This window comes from Lontra canadensis, unplaced genomic scaffold (genome assembly GCF_010015895.1).
Source record: "Lontra canadensis isolate GAN:19392208 unplaced genomic scaffold, GSC_riverotter_1.0 scaffold62, whole genome shotgun sequence".
Taxonomy (NCBI): domain Eukaryota; kingdom Metazoa; phylum Chordata; class Mammalia; order Carnivora; family Mustelidae; genus Lontra; species Lontra canadensis.
In genome coordinates, this window is record NW_022631056.1 from 9852227 (window position 1) to 9877778 (window position 25552).

The 25552-nt window shown below is 39.4% G+C and overlaps 1 protein-coding gene across 10 annotated transcripts in view; it reads right to left on the reverse strand.

The window, feature by feature from the left end:
- ROBO1 (roundabout guidance receptor 1) overlaps window positions 1-25552 on the reverse strand; it is a 1159067-nt gene that overhangs the window by 22702 nt on the left and 1110813 nt on the right. For 6 of the 10 annotated variants that reach the window (XM_032878059.1, XM_032878058.1, XM_032878057.1 and 3 more), the window contains 7 exons: window positions 25153-25179; window positions 23689-23731; window positions 17197-17351; window positions 14314-14649; window positions 12191-12298; window positions 9362-9506; window positions 5968-6216 (listed from right to left, as the gene is read on the reverse strand). In XM_032878059.1, coding sequence (XP_032733950.1) covers window positions 5968-6216; window positions 9362-9506; window positions 12191-12298; window positions 14314-14649; window positions 17197-17351; window positions 23689-23731; window positions 25153-25179 — 1063 coding nt within the window. The remainder of the gene's footprint in view (window positions 1-5967; window positions 6217-9361; window positions 9507-12190; window positions 12299-14313; window positions 14650-17196; window positions 17352-23688; window positions 23732-25152; window positions 25180-25552) is intronic. The other 4 variants (XM_032878060.1, XM_032878063.1, XM_032878064.1 and 1 more) reach the window with 3 other exon arrangements.

Below are 25552 nucleotides of genomic sequence, written 5' to 3' on the forward strand. Positions count from 1 at the left end.
AATTTACCAGACAAAAGACAAAGGGGGAAAAATGTGTACCTTGGAGATTTTTTCTGAAACTGGCACAGATTCGATACTTTGTATGGTTAACCCCTACCTGGTTTGTAAATAGACAAGATACTTAATTTTCCTTTGCCTTTTTACGGTCTTTTCTTTCTAAATGTACCATATTCACTTTGTCTATATTAATAAAACATAAGTTAATTTCCTGTCCCATACATGAAAACTACTTTTACTTTTCAAGAAGTTTTTGCTAAATATCAACTACAGGAAGCTCCGTAGTATCAGACCCTTTTTGAAACAATATATGCAAATAAGCTTAATTATATCATTTTCGTAGTTTTTGTTTGAAAAGAGAGAAGAAAGATTCCTATTATGTTGGTTACCTAGTTTACCCAGTTTTAGACAAAGAGAGACTATCTAGAAGCTTATTAGAATACCAAAATTGCAATATCCATATTAAAGCAGTCTAAAATGTTTAATTAAATATTGTAGATATATAATGGTTTTAGTTCAGTAATTTCTTATTAATTTAGACCACACTGTTTGTTTATGCCTCTAATCAATAAACATAACAGTAAAAATGTATTTGATAAAAAAAAATGTATTCATTCTTTAAGCATTTACTCTGTCTCTATTACCGTGAGACTGCTAGGTTCCAAGAACAAAGGAATCACAAGAGCTTGGGGAATGCTTTATACTCTAAGTGATAAAAGGATTTGACTTTAAGGCACACATACTCAAATAAAGCTGACTATATACCAGGACACAGCAGAGTATACTTTGCAAAAAGGTCCAGGACAGTATCTCCCATTCCAACACTCTTCTGGGATAAGAACTTGCCACTCCCCCATCAGGGGAGGGAATTTAGTTCTACACTTAGGAATCTCAGTGGACCCGGTGACTGCTCTGACCAACAGAATCCAGCAAAAGGGCGATCATGACAGTTCTGAGTAGAGCTCTTATCTGGCCCAGAAACTTCCTCTTCCTGCCTTCTTGGAAGCCTATCTCCATGTAAGAGGCACTGCTACCCTGAGATCCCCGAGTTATGAGAAGCCTCGGCTAGTGAAGACACCCCAGAGGATGAGACCCAACGTGGAGACAGAGAGAAGCTACAGAGTGCTGAGACATCAGATACATGAGTAAAGAAACTAACCTGAGAGTAAATCTTCCATCCCCAACAGACCACATGAATCCAAGTGGATTAGAGATGAAGTGAATCCTTTCTGAATTCCCTATTCGTGGAATTGTGAGTAAAAGAAAATGGTTGTTTAGGTCACTAAGTTTTAAAGGAGTTTGCTAGGCAGCAATGGAAAGAGGAACTTGAGCACCACGTTAGAAATTCAGCTAAATAAAATAGATTTGCTCCTTGCCTAAAGGGATTCCTAATCTAGTAAAGGAGACATATGGTGAATCAGGTGTGCAATGATAATGCGGTTTCCACAAGGAGAGGAGGTCGAAGGTGTTATGGGAACACATAGAACTGGCTCCTTTCTCAGAACTGGGACATCAGAAAAAGATCCTACGGAGAGTATCTGCGATTTTACCTTGGTTCTCAAAGACACATAAGCGTTAGTTTCAAAAAAGAGAGGGGATAATGGTGTTCCAGGAAAACGGGATGGCACAGGGGAAAGACCTCAAGGTGGGTGACCAAGTATTCATTCCTGGAACTGGAAGAAATGTAGAGTGAAACCACCATGAACAGAGAAGAGGTGAGTGGCGATGAATAAGGATGGGAAGGCATGCAGGGGTCAGATCACAAAGGGCCTTGATTGCTACATTAGGGAATCTTGCCTTCATTCTAAGGGAAATGGGAAGCCATTGAGAGATTTTAAGCAACGGAGAGGCTTGATCAGTGTTGCATTTCAGGAAAATGCTTCTGCACAGGCTGCAGTTGGAAGATTAGATTGAAGAAGGGGCAAGGCTAAAGGCGACCAGACCACTTACGGACCATTACAGTAATACGGGCAAGAGAAAATGGCTGTCGGAAGTAGGAAAGTGCCTTTCTGGCTGAAGATATGTGTATTGTTCTGAGTGTTATTTAAGCAGCTGAAATCTACAGAGATGAGTAGTTGGATAGAAGGCTCTGATGCTCAGAATGAAATCTGCAGAGAAACAGCCCTCTATCTTTAATGAGTACGTCATTAGGGGCATGGCGGGATGATGAGAATCAGAAGCCATCTGCTGATGGGCCAGGCATCCAAATAGGTCAAGGGTTTGAGAAGAAGCTTCACTCAAAGACTTAACTAGAGACGAGAATTACAGCATTGTATATAGTATCAAAAACATAGACTTAACTTAAATGTCCAACCTCAAGGAATTTAAGTAAATCACAGTATACTTCTGTTTAACATGAATATCTAAATAAAAAGTTACTGACATGGAAAAATACACCATTCAGTGAAAAGATCATTATCACATATCAGCATATCACAAGTTCAAGCGACGTGAGCACATGCAGAGATGAAAGACTGAGAAGATCTGTACTGAGGTCTCAACAGTGACTATCTCTGACTACACGGATCGTTGGGACTTTTTGTCTTTTTATTTATTTTATCCGTATTCTCAAATGTTTCTACAGTAAACATGTAGAGTATACCTTCATCTTAAAAGAACAATTTTTGTTGTTCTTCAATGGACTTTATTTATGTATCAGCATCCGGTGTTATTTCCAGCAACACTCCTGGAAATAAAAGTCTTAATACCTACATGGACCGAAAATCATTATTTCAGAAAGGCTGTATATAACTCAACAGGATTTTAAGTGCAGATAACCAAAGCATTTGTGTTCACTTTCATTTTGAGTTCATAGAAGTATCCATCCCCCCTAAAACAGCAGGCGTGTCTTGATTCTGTGGCATCCGATTCCTCTCATCAAATACGTACGGATGTAAGCTTTGCGTCCCCTCAATGACATGAGTAAGACGTGAGCTCTGCCCTCAAAGGGCTTTTACTTTAAAAAAAGAAACAGGCATACGAAGAACAAACACAAATGCACCATGAAAACTGATTCACGGGGTCGCAGGGCTGTGTACGGACTGTTGTGAAGAGAAAAGAGAAGCACTGGCTGAAACTTGCCAGGCAGTGGAATGAAAGTTTCACAGAGGGGATGAGTTTTAACAGGGCCTGGAAGGATGAGACGCACTTGGCCCTGCAATGAAAGCAGCAGCACGTGCTAACACACCGGGGCCCAGGGAGGGCACTAGACATGTGCGGCAAGGCAGTGAGGGGCAAGAGCGCTCTCCATCCCTGCCACCTCCAGATGGCCCTCCTGGGTCAGCAAGTGGCAGTGCTGACCAGCTGTTGGTGAATTTAAGGCAACGTCATGGAATTTCAAACCAAGTCGTTAGAAAAGAAGGTGTGTGGAGAGACTGGGAGGGAAGAGGGAAGTAAAGCGGGAAGGACTGTGAAAGGCTTTGACCGTGGGGCTAAAGAGCGCGACTGACTGCACGAGGGGACACGTTCCCAGGCTTGTTGTGTGTCCAGAAAGATAATGTGGCGGGTGGCCAGGAAGGGGGAACTGAGAGGAATGGAGACCAGTTCAAGGATATGGCAGCATTTCCGGGGCTAAGGATGGAGGGCCTGGCGTAGCAGCTATAGGAATGGAAACAGGAACACAAAACAAGATATTTTGAAGTCAGAAATGACGGGTTTATGAATGAGTTAATTTGGGGAATGGTAGGAAGACAGCAGAAGAAATGAAGCAATAGGATAATTACGCTGATTGCAAAATGACAACTAGTTTTTAGTGACTTTGGGCTATCTTTATTACATGATATTTTTAAGATTTTATTACGTATATATTTTTAAGATTTTATTTATTCATTGGAGAGTAGGGGGCGCGGAAAGTGAGCATGAGCATGGAGAGAGGCAGAGGGAGAGGGAGAAGCAGGGTCCCTGCTGAGTGGGAAGCCTGACTCGGGGCTCGATCCTAGGACCCTGAATCATGGCCTGAGTTGAAGTCAGATGCTTAACTCACTGATCCACTCAGGCGCCTGGGCTATTTTATTTTTAATATTGTTGTTCAAATAAATAAGGATTAATGATTTTAAACACAGTAGCCAACAAAGGGGGAAACTAAACAAGTTTGAAAGGTCAAGCGCAAAGACAAAGAAGGTTTTGGACAAGTGGAGTGTGAGATGGCCAAGTGCAAATATCACTGTGGTGCTCAGGAAAAAGGGTGGCCTGCTTAAATAAATTGGAAAGCCATCAAACCAAGCAAGGGAGTGATGGCATAAAGGTAAGGACAGCGGGAAACTCATATTTGTTGAATATTTACCTAACTTCCGATACTTTCCATACATTATCTCATTTGATTCCCGTAAGAACTTATAAAATCACCAACACTACATAAAGCGTACGTATGCTAAAGATGGAAAAGTCTTTAGATTGACCATTAGTAGGTTACTTTCAGTGGATCAATGGAAACAAAATGGTGGGTCAGAGTGCAGTGGGCTGAGGTATGACTGGGAATGAGTAAGGCAGCGTTGATGAAATAGCCCTAAGGAGTAGGGGAAACGGAGAGCACAATAAGTAGAATGGGAGGCTAAGAAAGGGGAACATTTAACAGCAGGAGAATTAATCGTGAAAAGAAAGAACAATGGGAGGAAGAGGCTGGGAAGTCAGGATAGAGAAGGGTGAACGGATTTTGATTGACTTGAGGATGGGAGAAAGGATGACATGAGGAACACAGAATGAGGGGTTTGCCAGGAAGATAATGCCTGCCCCTTACAACACAGCAGGGAATGGTGGGGAAATAAGTAATAAGAAAGAATGAAAGGAAAATGCTGAGGTTATTTCAGAAGTAAGAGCTTCTATTACCCTTATTTGCCTCAGATAAGAGGGAAGGAGATGGTCTGCGACCTTGATAGGGAAAAGAGATAGATGCCTTATTCTCAATCTCCATGAAGTTTCACAGGTTAACACTATTAAAGTAAATGTATGGCAGTCCAAATTCCCCCTTGTCCCACAGAGGAAGGCTTAACTACCTCCTTCATTTCAGAGAGTATGTGATTAGAATTTGGTAAGAACGTCTTACTGATAGAATAATTAATACGCATGGCAAGCTCTATTTTTAATCCACAGAATTCAAGCAGAATAAATGAGAATATGTTATTCATTCAAGAAAACTGAAGGACGATCTTCCAAGGCAAGTAATACACTCAGTTTCAAATGATATTAGGAACACAGAAAGTTTTGTATATATATAAATTTATATGTATGAAATACAATGTGTCATGGGTAATGAAATAGTACAAACAAAATCATCAACAAAGAGACAAGAGTTAACATGATGCAGTAATAGCTTTTATGTGGTAGAAATGACAAGTGAAGTATTTATTTGTGTCTAACAAAAACGTATTGGTCGGTAATGCTGAATTTTTGGTTACACACATGCACACGCGCGCACACACACACATTATTTAGGAAACTGGACAAAAGGGACCCCAACCTAATATCCCAACCAAAATAAAGGTACCTGTGGTCAAAGTGAAATAAATACAGCAAGCTCATTCTTTTGCAACTGTAGAGCTATGAGGCAAGAAATCGTTTTGTAGACATCATTTCAAAAGACGGGAGAAAATCTATTCTCCACAGCCCAAAGCAGTGACTCACCCATGCATAAGGAAAACCAAGACACCAAAAAAGGCATCATCAAAAAAAATGCTGTAAGAATAGCAGCCCATATATCTACTCCATGATCTCCATGTGTTTACGAATGCAATTATCATAAGTGGGTGAGCATTAAAGCACATTATTTTATGGTTGCAAGTTCACTGGGATCAATTAATCTCAGGTGCTGGTCAACAATATTCCTTGATATGTTAATTACTGAGGCTTACTGCACGATGGTCCTGGAAGAAAGGCTATGTGACATGAAAATTACCTCATATAATAGCATTCTACAAATGCCACTTAAGAGGGGAAATTATCTGATCTGTCAGCAAGAGGCTAGGGATGGCGTACCTCCTGTCGGGTTGGTGCTGCATGTGGCCGATCTCCTCCGGGCAGTCCTGTAACATGGGCTGGAGCTCTTCTTGAGGGGAGGGGGTCAGAGTGGCAGTGGATTGATGGCTGTAAGACACGGCAGCTGGAGAAGAAGCCGCTCCCCGCACAGGGGGAGTGGGGCCTCGTTCATCTTCCTCCTCTTCTAGCTCATCCTGTTGCAAATACATCCTTGCTGGTGGGACGGGACACGGCATTTCCTGGTCATAGCTAAAACAAATGATAAGCCCACTTAGATTTACTTCAGGCTATGCAAAGAAACTATTTGTATTGTTAGTGGAATACCAGCTTTGAATTGCTTTTTCAACCAGAATGTTCCCATTGAGGGAGTACTGTTAAAAAAAAAAACAAACAAACAGATAAAAAAACACTGCACTGGGCACCTGGGTGGCTCAGTTGGTTAAGTGTCTGCCTTCGGCTCAGGTCATGATCTCTGGGTCCTGGGATCCAGCCCCGAGTCAGACTCCCTGCTCGGGGGGGGGGCGGGGGGGTAGTGTGTTTCTCCCTCTCCCTCTGACCCTGCCCCCTGCTTGTGTTCTCTCTCTCTCTCTCTCTCAAATAAATAATCTTCAAAAGAAATAGTTCACTATCACCAAGGTTGGGGAGTGCTACATATAATATTTTTTTCTCTGAGTGATTACAATTTACATTAGTATATTACAGGCTCTGAGAAGTCATGCAATAAAGTCATCTGTTTAATGCATTTTAACTTTGTACTTCCAAAATGTGTAGCATAGTCTAGTCCTCTGCTTCAACATGGTATCTAAAAGACGATTCAGGGATGGTCCTACAGATGACTCAGAGATGATATGTTAACCTCTGAGAAAAATTACTCTTAAAAATCATTTCTTGAAAATCCACCTTTTCTCTGAAATTATAATGGATTTGTTATTTCTTCAGTTGAGCACAAAATCAAGGAGTTGGCTTGCGTTTAGGATGTTGAATAAAAAACACAATAAATAAAAGAATCAATAAACAATAAAATGCCCTACTACTCTTCTGCTAGAGCTGTGTGGAAACTCTAGATGGATCTGGGAAACATTCATGCCTTTCTCTTTTCTCTCACCCCGGGGCAGATGGTTATTGATTAAAAATGGTAGTAATTTACTGCATTATATAAACTGTGTTCATGTTACCCCTCTCTCTCATTCACTCTCCATCACCTGCTTTGTTCACCTGAACTCAGGAAACTTGATGCTCTTATAACATGATTTCTGTGTGTCTTCCTTCACTTTACCAATTCCACTACTTCCCTTGGACACTTTTTCTATGTCTCCTGTCTCAACAAAATAACAGCATTTTGTGCACTCCTCTAAACTAGAAATCTTATGTCCTCTTGCTTTATTCCTCTCTCTTCTACCTTGAACTGTTCCCTGGTTCACCTCTGTTTCCTCTCTAGAAATCTCCAAAATCTGTTACCTTTCTAAAATCTGTTGCATGTGCTTCTGCAATAACCTTTTAACTGATGTCTTTGTCTCTGGTCACTCTACCCTTCCGAATCCTCACAGTGCTTCCAAAATTATTTTATTATAATAACACATCACTCTCAGATCATTCATTTGCTGCACAGTAGTACTGGGCCCCGTAACTGATTAGAGGGAAATATACAAATACCTAAAATAAGACATTCAAGTACCTGTATAACCTGGCTTTCACCCACCTTCCCAACTTGCTCTCCCTCTCTCCCACTGATGCATCTTAGTCCTGCAGGAGGCCACATCTCTCTGTGGTCACAATGGCCATAAAAATCCTCCTCCTCTTGATTAAGAACCATATCATTTGTCAAAGTCAAGAACAAAAGCCTACAGATCAGGAAATCTTTATTCTTCCCACTTAGAACAAGTGTCTCCCTTCAGGGCACAGTTGCATCTCCTGTAAGGTTTTAAAAAACTATATCCACTTATTTCATTTTAGTCCCTTTTCTGGTAGACTAAAATAGCAATAAATGTTAATAGAGCCTAGAAAATGACTTTTTAAAAAATATAGTCATTTCTCCATTTTTGTAGATTCTATACTTACAAAGTCACCTACTTGCTAAAATTTATTTGTAACCCAAAGTCAATACTCACAGTGAAGCATCTGAGTCACCCTATCTTCTTTCAGCTTTCACACAAGTGTCCTTTTCTCAGTCTATCTACTGACACATTGTTCTCAGATTTTTTCTTTATATTGATAACTTTATATTGATTTTTTCTTTATATTGGTAGCCCCCAAGGATAGAGCTTTAGGGTGATCTAGTGTTTCTAAGTGCAAAAAGGCGATGACTTGCCCTAGTAGAGAAAATATGTGCCTTAGAGAAGCTTTGCTCAGGAATGACCTGACCTGGCACCGCTGGCTGTGAGTTCAATGTAAATGAACCAACGATACATATTGCATAAGGTGTCTTTAAACAAAAACACACATAAAACAAGATTATGCATGGGTCAGGTGACAAAAATGTGTGACCAGAGACTTGCAGGAACCTATCCCTGTATTTCCCCTCAGAGTAATGGCTCAGTATTCGCTAATTAAATGACTGGAAAAACAAAGATACAGAGCTTTGTTTCCCAACATACTCGGATCTGTAAAACTATTTTTTGTGTGTAGAGAATGAAAGAACGTTGTCTTTATTTCTACAACAGTCACTAAAAAGACCGTATTTTCAGGTAGATTTTATTTATTTTTTATTAATTCTCTATGTCAAGTGAGTTCTCCTCCATTGATCATACCGGTGAAACATCTGTTTTGTTTTATTGGTTCAGTTCTATAGAACCTGGCGTGAGAGCGAAACATACGTTCTTATTGCTCTCACATGATATGATCATCTGCACTAGCTGAATCCTTGTGAGAGACAATTCAGGGAGTTTGAAGTCCCACAGTTTTCAGCATAATGTGGTAATATCTAAGAACAAACAAAAGTTTTCAGGACACCTTAGCTGCGGTATAAATTTACACATTTATTTTATGAAAATTCAAGAATGTGCAATAGAAATTCTGATATTTGAAAATCATAAAGTCACATAGATATATGATTATATATATCATGATACATGTGATCTTGTATATATTTATACATATGATGGCACATGCAAATTACACATGTATAAGATAAACATATGTAAATTGTGTGTATGCACCAATTCATAATTCTTCGTTCCAAAAGAAGCTTCCAAGGCATGAATTCCTTTTTTTTTTTTCCTGGCAGTACTGAGTACGATTTTCAAATCCTCCTGACATAGCGATGCTATTTTCTTCAGAGACAAATGTTTGCGGACCTTGGGAATGTCTCCCCTTGGTGATCTAGTTTAAGAACTCCTTCATATAGGTTTAAGGAATCAGACGATTCCACTTACATCTGTTCTGAAATTCTTCTTACCTTTCATCTACGGAAACACTGTACTCTTCACTGTTGCTGTGAGGGGGGGGATGAGCTGGAGGCGGGGGAAGCAGGTCTGCCCAGTTCATACCACCCTGTTTCGGTACTTTAGGTGTCCGTGCCCCTTTCTTGTGCCCTTGACTCCCTTGAAAAGAAAGAAAGCCCAAGTCTTTTATTTCTGGCCTTTCGGGTTTTTCTATTATCCACAGGTGAATTATTTCTTGTAAATATGATCGTATAATTCACATATGCAGAAGCAGATAAATACCCTTCCCTTCATTAATCTTCACAGAACTTCGTACAATAGAAGGTGCAATGTATTGCCGAGTTTAAATGCCAAATAAATAGCAAAAAAGCAATAAAACCGCAAATGAATTTTACAAGTCATATCATTAATAGTGATCTTCTTACACCAATTAATCGCATTATGGATTATCACCTAAAACAAATGAGCTGTAGACATATTTTCTGAAGTGCCATTCTATTATTTAATTGCTGGAACCTAAAATACAATATGATACAGATACGATCTATTAGAGTTCCACTGTTGCATTAAATCACTGAATATATATAATTTGTACTTGTCCATTGAAATGTTTTAGGCACAATGAAATTACTAGTTTTCGTCAGAAAGTCAGGTGCAAATGAAAATTATTGCTGGAAGAACTAATATAAGTAACCAAAAAAGAAGCAGAGAAATGATTTTTAAAAAGGGATAGAAGTGCTTCTCGTCCCAGTTTCTACAGAATTACGGCTTAGAGTAAAATGATGTTGCTTGAACATTTTTAGTAGTTTTAAATAACCCAATTATGCAAGTGTCCCTGTGTTCTGATTTTAGATTTGGCATATTCTTTAAACGCAGGTAAGTGCACATTTTAGAGTACTCATTTAAAAGTAAAGTGGGGTCAAAAGATATTTGGGGATAAAATCATCTTTATCTTCCTCCTCCAATACGATACATTTTAGATTCTTATGGAAATTATGGATGACGATGAGCCTATAATTATTTTTCTCATATGATCCCTTAAAATTAGTGGATTTTCTTGGTCTTTTTATTTTTAAACTCTCTGGAACAGTTACAAGTTACATGGTGCATGAAACAGGTCTTGGTATATTCAATGACCCTTATTTATTTATTTATTTATTTTTAAGTCGGTTGGGACTTTTTGGCCCATCACTGTGTGTTAAGCCAGATGTTCTTGAACTGGTATGTTACTGCACCAAGTATGGGCCAAGGGAATGGCTGTTAGTAATAAATTACAATTCTCAGGCCTCTACCTAGATGTCTCCATTCTCTCTTCCTTTACTCAGTTTTCACGTATTGGAAAGACTAGGCAAGAATCATGGACTTGACCCTATCCAGTGCCTTCCTCTTGATTTCTTGGTATGTATCTATTCTAATAACTCCCCATCTGTCCTAAAAGACCTAACATTACAAATCTCTCCCACTTACCACTTTCTTGCTTCATTCTTTCCCCTAATTAACACCAGACTATACATTTTTTAAATCTTTTTACCAAATAATAACAGAATACCAAATAATAACTAGCAGCGGAACACCAAGATGTAGGTTTCTAAGCTGAGGGATGGAGAAAGTAAATTTAAAATGAACAACACAGAATCATTTTAATCACAATAATCATAAAGTCATTATCCTCATGAAGGTATGATTTTCTAAGTGGTTAAGAATGCAAACATGAGATGGCATGAGATATCAAATATTAAAATATTTTCTATGGTTTTCCCAAGAGTAAATTCTTTTAAAAATTCCAGTTAATTCAGGGTTACCTTATAAGATTTTGGTTGTTTAAAAAAAAAATGAATATACAGTAGAATAAGAGTAGATCTCAAAAGGCAAAGAGGTATTTCTAAGCTCCTTTCATTCCAATAGGAACAGTTTTAATCAGGGACAAAAAGTAGGTTTAACAATGCCAAATCAGCAATGCTCTCGCCAAAGGGAGATGAGAAAATGCAAATGCCATACTTGTTACAGAAGAGGGGTAGAGACACTGCCTAAGAGCACCTTCCAGTAACTTCAGTCCGGGTACTGAGAGGTGATATTGTTACCCTCTCCTGCAGAAACATACTAGGGGCAAGATAAGTCGGTTCTGCTCTCGTTGTGGTGTGACGCGCCACATGTTAGTTCTAATAGTGAACCGCCTTTCCTCAGAAAAACAGGACTTAAGCACCAGCGAGGTCTCATCAGCAGTCCCTGTCAGAAGAACAGGTGGCAAACAGCTGCAACAGCATGAAGGGAAAAGGCCTCACTGTGGCTTCGAAGGCTCTTACAGACCCAAGTTGGGAGGCTGCTTTCTGAGGTTTAGGGCAGGAACTGAGGGAGAGTAGAAAGCTTATCAACGGTAGAAGGTTCTCGTTGTCCCTAGATCTCATGTTATTGTCTCTTAGGCCTGTGATTCTGCTCAAGTGTACTCAGATTTTATGTGCTGTATGTGTTTCAAACGGTTACAAATTTAGCAGATTAAGTATATGCCCAGCATTTCCAGCTTTATTTTGGCTAAGGGCAAAAAAGAAGTTTCAACTGCCTTTAAAGTCTAGTCCATGCTTCTGCTTTATAAAACTTCATTAACAAGGAGGAGAACGGGATCTTTAATCATTGTTACTAAGTAGCACATAAAATGGTTTAGTGAGTGAGTGAGTGGACTGTCAAATTACAGAGGGTAAGACCCATGCCTGGAAAAATGCACATTATATAAAGTACGTAGACATGTCATGTGTGTACATCAGTTCATTAGCATTCAATCTGTAATTGTGGGATATACCATTTTTTTAAAGGGGAGACTGATCTTCTCGTTGGTTCCCCATACTTACCAGATGTACTACTGCCCCGGTCCGAGCTGTTGTAGGATCCTCCTGTATTCTGGTCGTAGGATTGGTTGTATGGGATAGTTGGAGGAATTGTGTCATTTGCTCGATAATCTAGACATTTCAGATGGAAGAGAAACAAACTTTCACTTTCTCTTGGATGCCTTAATCATTTACCAGCAATTAGGCTTTTAAGTTACCATGCTGATCACTTGCTAAATGTATAGAAGTGTAAAGTCAAGAAAAGATAGGCATGTCTCCTTTAAGATTTATAAAATCCAGATTCTTTGCATCATCTCCTTTATATAAATCTGACTAAACATAGATATGCACAAATCATATGAAGGACTATTTCGTCTCTTTAAAATATTTATAAATCAGCTAAGGCAGAAATCACGATTACTTGACTTCTTAACTTGAAAAATGTAACAATGAAATCATTTTAGCCATAAGAAACCAGGAAAATATGTCTGCAAATCATTTAAAAAAATTAAAAATAAAAAGCCCTGAAACTTGTCAGCAAGATGATATCTAATAAAAAAACATACCCATGAGAAGAAAACAAAGGCCATGGAAAGGCTTCTGATTACTTAGGCAAAGGTAAAAATCCAAATGGTAAACTTGCCACTGGAATGTACTGGGTAATAACCCATCAGTTTAGTTGCATTCTAGGTCTTTACTACAGTTGACACACCAAGTCTGCTACAAGCAATATAAACAATACATAAGAGCTCTGAAATATTTGTTCAGGGGCCTGTCAGACCTTTCCAAAGTGCACAGTAAAGCCACATACTAAAGAGGAACGACGGAAAGCCCACTGCAAACTACAGGATTGCAGAAACTGTCCTCTCTTCATCATTGTCAGCCTTCGTCATGAGCTTGCACAAGAGTCTTAACAAATATTTACTCAACTGGGTTTTACTCAAATCGAGTGTTTTCTCAAACTTCGGAAAAAGCTGGATGACTGTATTGTTAAATTTAAATATGTGGGGCACCTGGGTGGCTCATTGGGTTAAGCCTCTGCCTTCGGCTCAGGTTACGATCTCAGGGTCCTGGGATCGAGCCCAGCATCAGGCTCTCTGCTCCATGAGGAGCCTGCTTCCCCACCCCCGCCGCCTGCCTCTCTGCCTACTTGTGATCTCTGTCTGTCAAATAAATAAATAAAATCTTAAAAAAAATTTAAATATGTAACACTAACTTAATCAAATGGGTAGTTTGTCATCTCCAACTGTCATACACTTTATTTTTGAGGAAAATGGTCACAACTCAAGCCTAAAGAAAATAAATCTAGGCCTCTAATTATCTACAATAAGGTGTGTCGTTTACCTGGATGCTTGTGCAAAATTGCCCTGATCTATTCATATTAGAGGATGCTTTTCTTTTTTTTTTTTTTCCAGATCTACAGCTTTGCAAATCATGTTATTAAAGCAGTAGCCTAAAAGATTATAAAGAAATCAAATACTTACCTAGTCCAACTCACACATATTATAATAGAGAAGCATTCCCCTCAGGCTATAAAATACTATTCCACCGTTTCTTACCACTTCACAATTTACTTTAGGTTCTATCCTGACAGACTTCAATCAAGTCAACCAAGATGATTTAGGTTCAAAAATCATACATTGCAGCAGTCTTAGTGACTGCATGAGGTAGGAGAAATTCAACAAATTGAACCACTTCTCCAGCGCAAGCTTAATTTAATTATTTTTCCTCAGTTTGATATAAAAATGCCATTCGTTTATATGACCATGTAGAAGCAATTATCTTCCATTCTCGAGTGGAAAGAATGGGATAGTCTATTTATTTAAAATGTGAGGTATTGTGATGGTTGTACATCTGCCTTATGAATAAAAGATTGCGCTAGGCAATCCCTCACCTGCGATTAAATTTAAATTCATCTCAAAACCATTTGAAAATAGTTATATATTATTATAAAATCAATTTTCCGAGGTTATTGTTGTGCTAATTAACTCTTTGACACTGGAAATTTCGAAAACAAAGAAATAAGGAAACGCGAGTAACAAAAGAGAGATTTCATTTGCTCGTCCCGGAGACGTCCGGACGCGGAGTGCTGAAAGGTTAGGGGCACCGAGACAGAAAAGGCTGGGAATAAAGGCAGAGCTCTTCACCTTTGTTCAGCTTGTTTTGCTCCATGATGTTATACTGAATCGGGGCCACTTCCTGCTTCTGCTGGGCGGGCGGTTTCCAGTGCTTCTCGCTGGAGTCCCCACTGCCATTGTTCATGTTGTTGCTGAGGTTTGACTGGATGAGCTGGGTGGTGGCGTAAGGGGTAGGCTGCCCTGATGGATTGACAAAACGCCCATCCTTCAGATTTGGGCTATTGAAGGTTTTCATCTCATTGATTTTGTTACTAAGGTCCACATCACCATAAACAGTTGACTCAGGGAGCATCAGATTTGTTTGTTTGTTTTCCAGTTGGTTGTTATAATTGGCTATACAATCCGCTACGTGCAACGGAGAGGAAAAGGAAAAAGTCATTCTGCATGGTTATTCCTTTTAGATTTCTCTGCAAGTAGCTTCGTGAGGCACAATAAAATTGTTACGTAAAGTAAAAAGGAGCTTAAACGCGGTCAATAAAAAGGGCTTGGTAGTCATGGGCACTTTCTGAAGGAGGTAATTCGAAATTGAGGAAATGAGAGAGGACACAGAGCAATTATACAGGGACTAATTTTGAATTTGAATTTAAGATGATTTTCCTTTAACAACCCCATTAATAAAAATTTCACCTCAATAATACACACGTGAATATCTTCATGTGCCACATATGTATATTTTCTAGTCTGGAATTACTGACCTCGCTGAAGCTACTAGTTAGTCCTTGAAGCAATGGAACAAAGCATGTATGCAGGGAATCCAGACCAACGGTGGGGGAGAAATCTGCCTACCCGTCCAAGAGGGTAAATCCAAGCTTGGGATTTTAATATTTTACAAACTAACTCTATCAAAAGATATGAGGAACAGAGGTAAAGGGATAGTAAATAGCGTGTATGGTAATTTTACTGAATCTTCCCTTGATCACGTAGGATAATCATTATCAGGGAAGGATAGTTCATAATCATTTTTTCATGGTTTCATAAAGATACCCCAAGAAGTATAAAATGACAATAATGATGATAAAACGAACCACAAGTAGCCTGAGTAATTTAATCAAAGAAAGCCTGAAATAATATCTAATTTGTCTACTAGTTCAATGTCCCTCTAATTTGCTCCTCCTCCTTGAAATATTAGGAAATGAAATAACTGATGGAATATTTAAAATTAAATAAATAGAAATATTTAAAGCCTGCAGTTGAAAATATTAAAACAGCAGGAAGAGCTAAAATCATAATTTAAATGAAAACATTTTTAAATAAAAAAAATTTGTCAAGTTACAATGGTTAAAAATATCATTATTTGATCCATGTAGTTCATGGTGGCACCCACATTAACAGCTCACCTTGAAGATTGGTTTTCAGCTTGATAGGCTGATGAAAAATTAACACGGCTGCTACTAAAGATGTAAATGTGAATATAATCTTAAGAGAAATATGCAACTTCTCTGTAATACGGAAATCAACTATTCCGCATTTTAACAATAAATGAGCAGGGAACACGAATATTTGACTCACCTGGACTTTAGTCATTCCGATTTCTAATTTCTAGGTAACCAGGCCATATGGTTTTGCCAATTTCATTTTTCTTTCCTAATCTTTCTAAATGAGCGGGAATCCATAGAATTTTCTGAGATAATAGACATGCTCTGTTCTACACTGTCCGCTTTGGGAGCCGCCAGATACATGTGGCTACTAGACACTTGAAACGTGGCTAGGGCAAATGAGGAACTGAATTTTAAACTGTATTTTGTTTCATTTAACTGTAAATAGCCATCTATAGCCAGAGGCTACCATATTAGACAACACAGCTCTACCTATTAATCTAAATGGGTATTTCCATCTTTTGTCTCTTACAGGGCTCAACACAGTCTTTTTAAAAAATCTGTAATCATGTGAGCACTTATCTGTATAACTAGAATATGGACCTCTGGAGAACAGGGACATAGCTACATGGATAGGTCATATCCATATCTATATCCATGTTCATATCCATATCCAGTGGAGACTCTGGGCTTGTTTTAAGGCTACACACAGACTACACTATGATTTGTTTTTTATGAAGCATAACATCTTCACTTAAATGCTATCTTCTATTTCCCTTTTCATCAGTTCCATGGGTTATTTTAAATCTCTACTCCTATTTTTTGATTCTTTATGATTCTTTTAATATTTCTCAATTGGGAATATTGAAGGTTTTCACTTTGTTTTTTTTTTTCCAAGAAATCATAAGTTATTTTCTGTCACCCCTCTCAATATATCATATGTTACATCCATATTTTAATAATACGTTTCAGCATGAAATCTTAATGAAGTAATTCACTCACACATATTTCTATACAATATAAAATAAAGGTATGCATACACACCTGCAAAAGACACATATGTGTTATGTCTTCGGGATTTACTTGTATACAATAAAAATCTGGGAATTTCAGTTTTCGTTTACCATTTTTTATTTTTTATTACTGTTGTAGAGTTGTAATTCTTTTGGTCACTGCTATTAAAGACTTTGGTTCATTCTAGAGATTTATAAACTTTTTGATTTGCTCTGTTCCCCAAATCCTGAAAATAATTAATTACGAAATAAAGTGGAAATACACACACACCCTCATAAAGAGGAATGCTTTTGTGCGATTTCATTTTTCCTTGTTTACTCTGTTCTAGAGTTCATTCTCTCCCTTCTCCCATTGCATCCTGGGAAACTCCGGTGGAAGGTGACGTGTGGAAGTAGAGGGATGAAGAAAATAGACAATCAGGGTAACCTGCTAGGCAACAGTCAACATTTTATGAAAATGTTGGCCACATGTTCCTTGCTGAGGTAGGGAGAGGGGAAGAAATGCACCCTCTTGTGGCCAGTCCTTGTGCTTAGGCTTAGGGAGCTGTCTGTGCATCTCTAACCTGGGCGGCTGTAGGTGGTCAGGTTGCTATCACTGTTACCATTGCCTGCCGTGCAGCAGTTGATGGAGCAGTCATTGTGATTGTTGCCGGTGTTGGGCCATGTGTCTGCCAACCATGGCTGCGTGGCGGGTTCGCTGATGTTCAGAAGTCCTGGCCTAAAGAAAAAAATTACAAAATATATATATATATATACACACACACACACACATAGAAGCACATATTTTATAAATAGCAAATGGTATTTCCCATTCAGACTTCCAACATGGTCTTCATCTCGTTCTCACACATGACTTGGTCAGCTGTGCTGAATGCTATTATTATTCCTTTTATTTTACAGTTATTTTTCTGACACGGAAACTGTGAGGTAATACAATGTCTTGAGATCCTCTCTCTGCGTACAGGGCCATCACTTTGTAAACGGGCACAGTCGTACGTCAGACTTACAACACTGGACTGTTTGCGATGCTCTAATTCAGCCACAGTAACTAAAACTCCAACATGGAATCAAAACCATGGATCCCTATTTGTTGTGGTATTTGAGTTGCTGAACGAATACCATAGTGGAGACAGTTTACATTCCTTCATTTTGATTCGTGAGAAAAGTCATGATTCTTCTTGAATGGAACAAGCTCCTTCACGCAGACAATGGATCCTTCACAGCGAACGTATTTGCATAATTTTCTTCAAAACCATGTTTCAGAAGAAACAGTGAGTCTGGGGCACGGAGCCTCATCAAGGTTTCTGTGCACAGCTCTGGAAGGCTGTCAGGACTTGTGATGGTGACAGGTTAAACCGCCATAAATCCCCTCCATAAACAAAGGAAAGTTACTGACTTAAATCTGGTAGAACGAAAAATGTCCACTGCAGGAAATATTAGTGTTCCTGTCTTTTTTGGCACAACAGACGTTCATGCCCTTTCCCTGTCCTTTGGAAGGAAAAGTGCCCCAATGGCTGTTAGTGGGAAAGCCCGGACCCGTAGGGCCAGAGACGAAGACTAGAGTCCCGGCCCAGCGTTCCTCATGTCCTTCTCCAACATCGACTCCATTTGATAATTTAGCAAAAGAGGTGATGATGGCAAGGTGTGCTGTCAATCCACAGTGAACAGACTGGTGCTGCAGATTCTGCAAAGATTTGCTTCACACTTTCATTTTCTTTGTCGAAGTGCGATAACCATGCTGCTCGTTTCCCCGGAAGCAAGAACATGACACTTCACCCTTCGGGGTTCCGGGAGGGGCAGAGAGTCAACTAAGGAAACTCACTATTGCAAATGACTGCTATTTGAAGAATCCTTCCCTCCAAAGAAGAAAATGGATTTACAATTTTTAGGTCGGTATACCTATGCAGATGTACATATGCGTATACGTATCTGTAATAAAAGATGAGTACGGGGCGCCTGGGTGGCTCAGGGGGTTAAAGCCTCTGCTTTCGGCTCAGGTCATGATCTCAGGGTCCTGGGATGGAGTCCCACATCGGGCTCTCTGCTCCGCGGAGAGCCTGCTTCTCCCTTTCTCTCTCTGCCTGCCTCTCTGCCTACTTGTGATCTCTGTCTGTCAAATAAAGAAATAAAATCTTACAAAAAAAAAAAAAGTAAAAAAAAAAAAAGATGAGTATTTAGTTTTTGCTGACGTGTGAGGCACTGTTCTGAGTTCTTTACCTGTATCAAGTCACTTAACTCTTAGAACCATCCCACAAGTGGTTACCACTATTTCCAGATTTTACAGGTGAGGAAACCTCAGACAAAATGTTAGCTACGCAAAGCGAAGGAATGGCAGAGGCTGGGATTCAAGCCCAAGTTCTCCAGCTCTGGAATCCACACTGGAATCCAGGATGCTATCAACATACATATCAGGGAGTGCTGAAATCTCCTACGGTCATTAAGCATTCATATAAAAGAAGAAGTTGGGGGAAGTGTCTGCTGTCTCAAAATTCAGAATAACGCTGTTAAAACTGAGCAAATTTGTTACTAACATTGTTTATAAAACCATGCTTTGAAGAGCCAATTTGCTGAACCATTGAAATTGAAAACATTTAAATGCAAGCTGCATCCCAGAGTCTGGAGTCTCTGCATAGATGTTGGTTAGAGAAATTCTGCATCTAGTAATCTTTAGCTTTCCTTATTTTATTTCCTCTTGAACTTAAAGCCAGTGTGATATCACTAGAGAAGTTACTGAAAATAAATTTCCATATTTGACGCTGTGGAGATATTATGGGTCTAAAGGAGGGGTCAAGTGGAAATTTTTCAGTCCGACTTACATGCTTCAAAAGGAACAGACAGCATTTTTATGCTACCATGATTCTCTCAAAAAGCACTTTGAAAGTGAGTGTTTTGATATCACAAGCTGAAAGGACTTTCCATGTGGGTGGGTGATTTCCAACAGGAAGTAAGATTAACAATTCACATCCTGGCTTTGGTTTAGGTTTGTATTTGGAATACTAATTATTTGGGGAAGAAAGTGAACCATACGTTATTGACCCATAATGAATCTTAAAATGTCATGTGTATATTTTACAAGTCTCTGAGGAAGTCAAGGTCATATACAGCTACCCTAATAAGGGTATTAGGGGCTTTTTGAAACTACCGATCTCATAGGCTATTTTTCTGCATTTAAGATGATCTAGTGTATACGAGACAGATTTAGCTGCCCAACAATAAGAAATTAAGCAGAGGTCAAACTCAGTGCTGGTTACAGTAGTTAACAGGTGTCTAAAATATATCTTTTTACCATATAATATTAGAGGCTGAATTTTCATACTGATATATCTGAGTTTTGTTTATTTCTTCTTTGTCTCTTCAAAGAGGTATTATCAGGGAAAAGAAGACAGCGGGCTCAGAAAACCCAAACTTTTCTTCCAGCTCATATTAAGGGGATAAATTTGTGTCACAAAGGAAAAGAGGACACTGCATTTAAATAACTATGTAGTAATTACTTCCATTTTCTCGGCTCCTCCTACGGCAGATACTCTAATCACTCACTCACTCACACAAAACAACAACAACAAAAAACCCATCTGAAATCCTAAAACACAAAACAAAATACTAGAGGGTCCCAAGGTTGGAGAAAATAAAAGTAGTAAGGGGGCCTGGAAGTAAGGGTTGCCTAGAAACTGTCTCCTCCTTCCTTTAATTCATAGCCTGAAAGAGCTCTGACGTCCAGGAAGGAGCAAGGGATAGATTTGAGAGTGGCCAGTATTTTAGAGAGAAGCAAAGCCTGAGCTCTGTTTCCTTGTCATCTCCCACTGTGAGGAAATGATTTACTGGTGTTCTCTCTGGTCTGATTTTCTTACTCCTTTCTTCAGGACTTCTCTGTTATTCCCAAGTTTGTGCTGTGGTTTGGATGTTAAGCAGGGTTTTTGGACTGGGATGTCTGAGGTAAGGAAAACAAAGGGATGGGAACAGCCACTTAATACTGCTTCCCTCGTCCTCTCCTGGATTGTTTCACAAGTCCTTTGCCCTTTCCAGGTTGGGAAGAGGTCTCTTTGCTTGCCACAATCCTCATGTCCCCCTTTCTGGGAATCGTTAAATTCACCATTTTGTGGACTAGAAAAGATTTCTAGCCTTCTCCTTTATTATATTTTTGGTTGCAGCGACTCAACCCTGCCACCGTGGTGGGAAAGCAGTCACGGACAATACATTAACCACGAAGTCTGGGTTGTAGCCTTATAAAACTTTATTGACAAGACAGGTGGCAGACTGGACTTGGCCCAGGAGCCCTAATTTCCTGATACCTGGTATAAACAAAAGATAACTCCATTACCTCACGCTAGGTGCTTAACCGTGATATTTACCCAGCACACAAAGTTCCTGGAGGACACAGCAGGTGACGCTCAGCAAACCGACAGGGGAAGGGGGAGTATATTCTGGGCTGATGGATTTAGGGCCCATAGGAGAACCTAATACTGGTGAGTGGCAGGCGGGCTGACGCAGTGGATTGGAAGCTGAGGCCCTCAGAAGTGGGGAACGGACTGGCTACGCCCGGTGGCTGGCTTCGTGGGCTGTACTGAATTCGGACTTGATATTTTAAACCTGGAGAGTTTCTAGTAAAAATGGGTTCTAGAGCAACTCAGAGACATGATCAATATGCATTTCAAAATACCCTTTTGGCTCCAAAGGCCAAAGGAAATTACTAGGAAGTAGTCTAACGAATTAGATAAAGGTAGGACTGCTGGGAGCTTAGGCGATGGGTGAGGCAGGAGAGATGACGTGCTCGGCGTGAAGCAGTTCTGGGATATGGGAGGGGGTGAAAAGCAGGGTCGACAAAGGCAGGGATGGAGGCAAAAGAAAGGAAGACTTGAAATTTTCCCTTAGGGACCATCAACCAAATGAGGCAGGAGGTCCAGAGCGGACTTACTACTCTGAGATCTGGGAGGGAAACCAGTATTTAGGGGATGGACATGAGAGGAGAGAGTGCAGGAGACTGGGTAACTGCCCCTTCTCTTGCCACACGGAATCAGAGAACACAGACACACAGACACACCCAAAATCCCCTACCCACCCTCGCAAACACACACTCTGGCTAGGAAATGAGACCTCTTCCTGAAATACTGCTGATCCCTCTTATCCTGCTCTATTTGTTCCAAAGCACACATCAACTGCTGATAGTAGAGCTGACTTTTTAAATGCTTATTATCTATCTTATATCTCCTGCTCTTAATGTAAGGTTCACAAGGATGGGGATTTTTCTTGACTTGCTCACTGATGGATGCCAAGCAACTACCATGTCCCATGGTAGACATTCGATAAATATGCCTGACGAACAAATAAATTGAAAGTTGCTTATATGACCGTCCTTTTGAGCGTGGACGCTAAGACCTTTATTTAGCTGTCACCTCTGTAACATGCCAGCGTCTTTCATCATTTCATTTGGCACAAAGGTCTTTCTTATTTGGTATCTGAAATACAGAAGATTCGCTTTTATTCTCTTCTTGAATTTAAATGGTTAATTCTGTACGGTAACACAGCAAACTTCCAAAAAATAGTTCTGTCTGTAATTTCCAGATTGTAGTTTGTCATTTTTCAGTCCTGCTGTAGAAACTTGCATTGGGTACCCATGGATTCCTTCCATTAGGTTCTGTACGGTCATTTGCTCTACCTAGGTTGTAAATCCATTTGGAGCAAGATCTGGAGATATTTTATGTGTGTGCACGTGTGTGTGTGTGTGTGAGAGAGAGAGAGAGAGAGACACAGAGAGAGTGTGTACGTGTGCTCATCCACAGAGGCTAGTGCAGAACACAGAAGATGTTCAACCCGCATTTTATGTGCTCTGATTCACGTGAAAGCAGAGTCTACAGCCATGAGCCCACACATGTAGACAGGTGGTCATAACAGTCAGGCATTCCAGAACTATCCATGAGAGGATGTTGTTATGCCACGGGCTGTTTCATGAATATCTGGACTATCATTTCGAAGGAATTTCCCTGGAGACAAAAAACAGTCTGAATCAAGTGAATTTATTCCTTATGAAGACCTCCCCAGCTTTTGGGTCGTCCAGTGGCTGGCTTGGTTTTTCAGGCATAAAAACAGTAAGCTAGCCCTGGTAACCAGGAAGGAAACATCACTGCTTGTTGCCATATTCGTACAGGCTTGGCGGTCAACACTTTCTTAAAATCACTCTTTGTCGTATGCTAAATTCAGTCATTGTGTCCCCGTAGGGCATGCGCCTTGGATTCAGAAATAACACCTTCCTCATTTTTGTCTTTTCCAGTTGCAAAGATACGATCCAGCTGGGCAAAGCAGAATACTCAGTAAGCTAATCGAATTCGAATTAGAAAATGGTTTTGATTGGAAGTTTTTTGTTCTTCTACCTTAAGCTAGATGTTGCTGGTTTGAGAGGAAAAACATCACCTTATTATAGAAAATCCAGAAGCTTGGCTCCTGTAACATAGACCTTTTTCCAGCTCTTTTAAGCTGCCTGTCACATCAATTTGTGATTTCTCTGTGAATATATTAAAGTTCACTGACTCATAATTACAAAAAATAATACATATAGGATTGAGGTTCATTTTAATTAAAGAGAAAAGAAAAACTCTGTATTAACCTAGGTTTCTTGTTGTATTTGTATTTCAACAGTCCCCTGTAAAAGGAGAGCGGAATTCACAAGAACAAACAAACCTAACCTACAACTTATGAGCAAATGCTGTGTTCAGCAGATTTTCAAATGAATACTTTTTCTTTGATAGTATCTGTTAACTAGCTATATTTCTTAATCTTCATAAATGCCAATGCTTAATTACTTGAACTCCTTTTAATCATCGGCTAAAGCGGCAAGTTTCTTTTCCGGTTAAAGTGCGCCCTCTGGTGCTCATTCGCTAAGATGCAACGGCTTCCGTCCATGGCACTGGCGTACAAACAAGCTTGGTTCTACAGTATTTCTAAAAGATTGGAACACATTTCATCCTTACACCTTGTATGCAAAGAAAGTGACGTCATTGAGGAAGACAAGATGAGATACCTGGAATTCCCTTTAGGATCTACAAAACAAGCAGGATAATTACCTCCCTCCACTGCTCACAGCTTCACCTCCTCTCTGATAAGTTACTAGAATGTTACAAAAAAAAAAAAAGGAAAAAGAAAAAGAAACAATTAATAGACATGTTTACATTTATAAAATTGAAAGTTATTACATCCACCAGTATCTTTCTAAAATGGAATGCTTTCTCACTTTCTACTGAGAAGCATTGCAAAACCACCACAGAAAGTGACAGGTTTCCAATTCAGCTAGTTTTTTTAGGATTATATAGAATTAAATACGTTACTCTTATTTTCTTAATGTGCCAATAAGGTTGAGAACTAAGTAAAAGCAAATCTGAGTACACTCTTATTAAATATATTCCACATTGTTACATTTGCATTCCCATAGTTTTCTATTTTGAATTTATTATTAGAGCCTATAATTGCATGATTTATACATATATAATTAAAATCTTAAATTTGGGGGAAAAGTGGCAAGACTATTGTCCCAGAAGCATGAATACCAGAAAGACAAAGATAAATGTTAAAGTAAACCTTCTCTCCCTCTACACACAGATGTATGCCATTAATTAATATGACCTATTTTTTTTATTGTGGCTTACAGAACCCCCTCCCATTATATTTTCACCAGACATGTGTATATATAGTGACAATACATTTAAATGTTCTTGAAAGCATTCTCAGCCTAATGAATTATGGGTGTAAAAATTTAGCAATAACAAATAAAGATTTGCACACAGTTAGGCAAGGGGTTAAGAAGATTAGCTTTTCTGTAAATACAGACGCATTTTCTAAGAAGAAATAGGTTTCTAAAAGCTGCCAAATTCTGCTACTTAGAAGAACTCCAAACAGGGAGTGTGTTAGGGAGAGATAACTGCTTCCAGTGATTACAATAACTGGATTAAAACCGAGGAGGCAAGACTTCAGGTACATCGTATATTAAAGGTGATGTGAAGGAAGAGGACCCACTTTGAAAGAAACCGAATAGAACAAAATATTAGGATTCTGACTTCGGGAAAATACAAAGTTTTATCTTTCACATGTCCTGGATATTTTTGTTCCCCTTCAAAAATGTTGATTCTATGGACAGAGCATTGCAAGGGAGAGAAATTTTTGTTGGGAAATGTGAACGCTTGCGTTAAGGGGGGAAAAAAATGGACTGCCAAGTAGGAAATAATCAATAAGATTATTAGCATGTTAAATCATGCCGAGGGTGGAAACGGAGTGTCTATCTAACGAAACACGTGCGCGCCAGGGCAGGAGGCAGCATGGAGTCATGAACACATAACTGTATTACATGGTGGGAAAGCAACACCCAATCATTTCTACTTCACATGCACGCCTGACGTGAGTGAATGAAGTATTGCATTCCGTCTTAAGTCCTTCTCCCCAACTAACTTCAGAAAACGAAATAAAAACAGAAACACAACAGTACAACACATGCCAAACTGACAAAGAAGAGGAGGAGGGTAAGTGCAAATATATACCTGTTGGTGTGAAGGTAAAAGACGGGACTGAAAATCAAAACAAAATATAAACCAGTTATTAAGCTGAAGAGAGAAAGGGAACATATCACATTAGTATAAATCAAGCAGACAGCTGAACATAAAACAAATGTAAATAACTAAGCCAGGAGTTCTGACACTCTGATATAGGAGTAAAACCAAATCTGAGGTGAAAGGAAGAGGCTTGTCTCTACAGGTACCATTCTGAAGTGTCTGGCGTGGGAGTCATGCTGGGTTAGCCTGGGAATGACCCTGCTAAGTTTAGTCCCAGAGATGGTGCTCCTGGCCTTAGGACAGACAGGAATCCTCTGCGATTAATCATCTCCAAACATTGGCTGATGGATGCTCAAACATGTATTATCAGGGTCTCGCTTGAACCTTA